The sequence below is a fragment of the Cryptococcus neoformans genome, chromosome 5, assembly GCF_000149385.1.
Source record: "Cryptococcus neoformans var. neoformans B-3501A chromosome 5, whole genome shotgun sequence".
Classification (NCBI taxonomy): Eukaryota; Fungi; Basidiomycota; class Tremellomycetes; order Tremellales; family Cryptococcaceae; genus Cryptococcus; species Cryptococcus deneoformans.
The window spans coordinates 341,008-343,507 of NC_009181.1; the positions used below are offsets into that span (position 1 = coordinate 341,008).

At 47.3% G+C, this 2,500-nt stretch overlaps 2 protein-coding genes across 2 annotated transcripts in view; both read right to left on the bottom strand.

Moving 5' to 3' along the window:
* Positions 1 to 646, bottom strand: part of CNBE1240 (hypothetical protein) — a gene marked incomplete at both ends in the record, with an annotated part of 975 nt that extends 329 nt beyond the window's left edge. The window contains 5 exons of the mRNA XM_770315.1: positions 60 to 137; positions 198 to 277; positions 343 to 385; positions 463 to 527; positions 592 to 646. Coding sequence (XP_775408.1) covers positions 60 to 137; positions 198 to 277; positions 343 to 385; positions 463 to 527; positions 592 to 646 — 321 coding nt within the window. The remainder of the gene's footprint in view (positions 1 to 59; positions 138 to 197; positions 278 to 342; positions 386 to 462; positions 528 to 591) is intronic.
* Positions 647 to 1,277: 631 nt separating this feature from the next.
* The window catches only part of CNBE1250 (hypothetical protein), a gene marked incomplete at both ends in the record, with an annotated part of 3,297 nt that continues 2,074 nt past the window's right edge, over positions 1,278 to 2,500 (bottom strand). The window contains 3 exons of the mRNA XM_770316.1: positions 1,278 to 1,633; positions 1,691 to 2,408; positions 2,456 to 2,500. The exon at positions 2,456 to 2,500 is cut by the window's right edge and continues 34 nt beyond it. Coding sequence (XP_775409.1) covers positions 1,278 to 1,633; positions 1,691 to 2,408; positions 2,456 to 2,500 — 1,119 coding nt within the window. The remainder of the gene's footprint in view (positions 1,634 to 1,690; positions 2,409 to 2,455) is intronic.

The window sequence follows — 2,500 nt, forward strand, 5'->3', positions numbered from 1 at the left end:
AGGTGGTCGATGATGGATTTAGCGGACGATTTCTTCATGCCTATGACTGGAATACAGACCTCTATACCGGTGACAATGAAAGTATCATATTTCTGGAAGTCAACACCCCTTCTAGTGCCTTTTGTCTGCATTGAAAGCTAATGGAAATTCAATCGCCTGTCTTGAAATGCCTAACATTGAATAACCCAAATGCTCACCCTGTTTTTCTTGTATATGCCCAAATTATTATGTTCCAGCTGTTGCAGGTGTTGGCCCACTTCTTCAATTGTTCCAAGCGCTTTAGGGTCATCTGTATAATGAGCACAGTCTGCCCCTACTCTCACACAGCCTTCTCTAACCTACCTTTCGAGTTTTGTTCTGTAGTGAGTGTCGCAATTTCTAAGATCTTGGCCTTTTTGTCAGTGTCCCATTCCTGCTTTACAAAGGAATATCTCTTCTATGGATGCACAGTCTGCGGCTTACTTTGGCGGCCCTCACCATCTTGCTGATCATAGAGCTCATAGCGTCAAACTCCCAGATGTCTTGCCCTGCAGCAGCCCAAACGAATACGTCAGCCTAAATCTTCAGACTTCTTAAAGACGGATGACTGACGCTTGCGCTCTTGGAGGTCACAAACGAGCAAGAGAGTGCGTGGTGCAGCGCTCATGATGGGGGATGATGGGCGTCCTGTCCTTGGGGGTCGTGTTGATCGAAATACCAAGTACAGATTATAGTATAGATAACGTGAAACCGAACATTTGATGATGAAGTGTCACTACTGCTGACTTGTTGTAAGTGCCAGTCATTAACCTTTTATACCACTGTCATCATTTGTAGCACGCACCAGCTATCAGCTACGAACGCGGTGGTGCTGACGAGCTTCCTTTTTCAGCCGATAATGGGGTATTAGCTGTACCACGGTACTGGAATTCGAGACAATAGGAACCTGGTTAGGGTTGATTCGCATCTGCTGGCCACATGCCCCAAAAGATGTCATCATAGTGCAAAAAAGCCGCCAAGCAAGTATAATTATTACCAGTACTACCGCATCTGTCGGGAATCGGGCGGAGCAAAAATTACCGACCGCCGGTCCGAAGGGGTCATGTTCCAGCATCATTACTTCTGTTCAGTTTTGCATGATGGAGGTCCAGTTGCCATCAAAGCCGAACTTCAGCTGTGTGAGTAATCTCCCGTCAAGCTCTGATTCCGTTATTATCACAATACCCATATGTGAATTGGGATGATAATCAACAGATAGTAAAGATGCATCGATTATTCCTTTCTCTAGGTATCTTTCCTTAGAACTCATCCTCATCCATGACGATCGCATCAGGGTTCGCCATTTCTCCTGTTTCTTCTCCTCCTTCATCAATTCCGTTGGCATTAGTCTTATTCAACGTACTCGCGACAAACGCCGGTGCTCCACCCTTTCTTGCGCCATCAGCACCAGCCGCGCTCAATTCACGCTCCATCGCAGCCATAGGGTCGGCGGCGTCTTGTGCTTCCTGAGCTGAAGTATCAGTAGGTTTTTCAGTACCCTTGGACGCGGCAGCAGCCTGGGCAGCAATGAACGAGGTCTCGGTGTTGAAAGACGCTTGAACAGCTCGTTTGATACGGAGCATTTCCCGGAACGTGTCTTCAGATCCAGTTTCGACTAGAGTTGCAAAGTCAATCATAAAAATACACTGAAGAAAAAAGTAATGAGACATACTCTCGAAATCATTCCATTCTTGCCAGAATTCGGGCTCAATTCTGGGGTCACAGAATTGGCTCGCATGCGCGTAGATCGCCCTCGCCCTATCAATCTCACCCAGCTTCCTTTCCATCCTCGCGAATCGTCGACACATCTCCGCTGTCTGCTTGTCAGGCAAAGATTCGAGGGCCCGCTCATAAATTGGTCGAGTGGCAGGAAGGCCAAAGTTGGCAGTAGCCTTGGCGATGTAGATGGTGTACATCTCAAACTTGTCAGAGTCTTGAACGGTCGACGCAGCGCGGTCGTAGATACCCATTGCTCGCTTGGCAAGACCATGCTCCTCTTCGAGTTTGGCGTACATAAGATAGAGAGGCTTGCAGAACTTTTCAGGGCAGTTTTCGAGGGCTTGTTCAAACAAGTCTCGAGCACGTTCGAGTTTCTTGCCGCCGTATCGCTTAACAAATTTGGAGAGGTAAATATTCCAGATCTCGAAAGCGATGGGGAAGTGGAACAGCTCAATTCCTCGCTCGTACACCTTGAAACTTTCCTCAAAGTACTTGTTCTCCTCCAAAAACGTGGCGTAATTGACAATGACTTGGGCGTTGGCTATCTTGAGCTCCATGATCTTGTCATATACTGCTTTGGTGGATTCGACGGTGCCAATAGACTCTTCAAGGTCAGAGTAGTAGGACCACAGTTTGAGGGATTTGAAAAGTCGAGACTGGGGAGGGATGTTCTATACGAACGTTAGATGGGTCATGCAGAGAACAGGAGCCTGCTCACATCATCGTAATAATTGATTTTGGTGTTCTTAGGGACAGTTGTCGC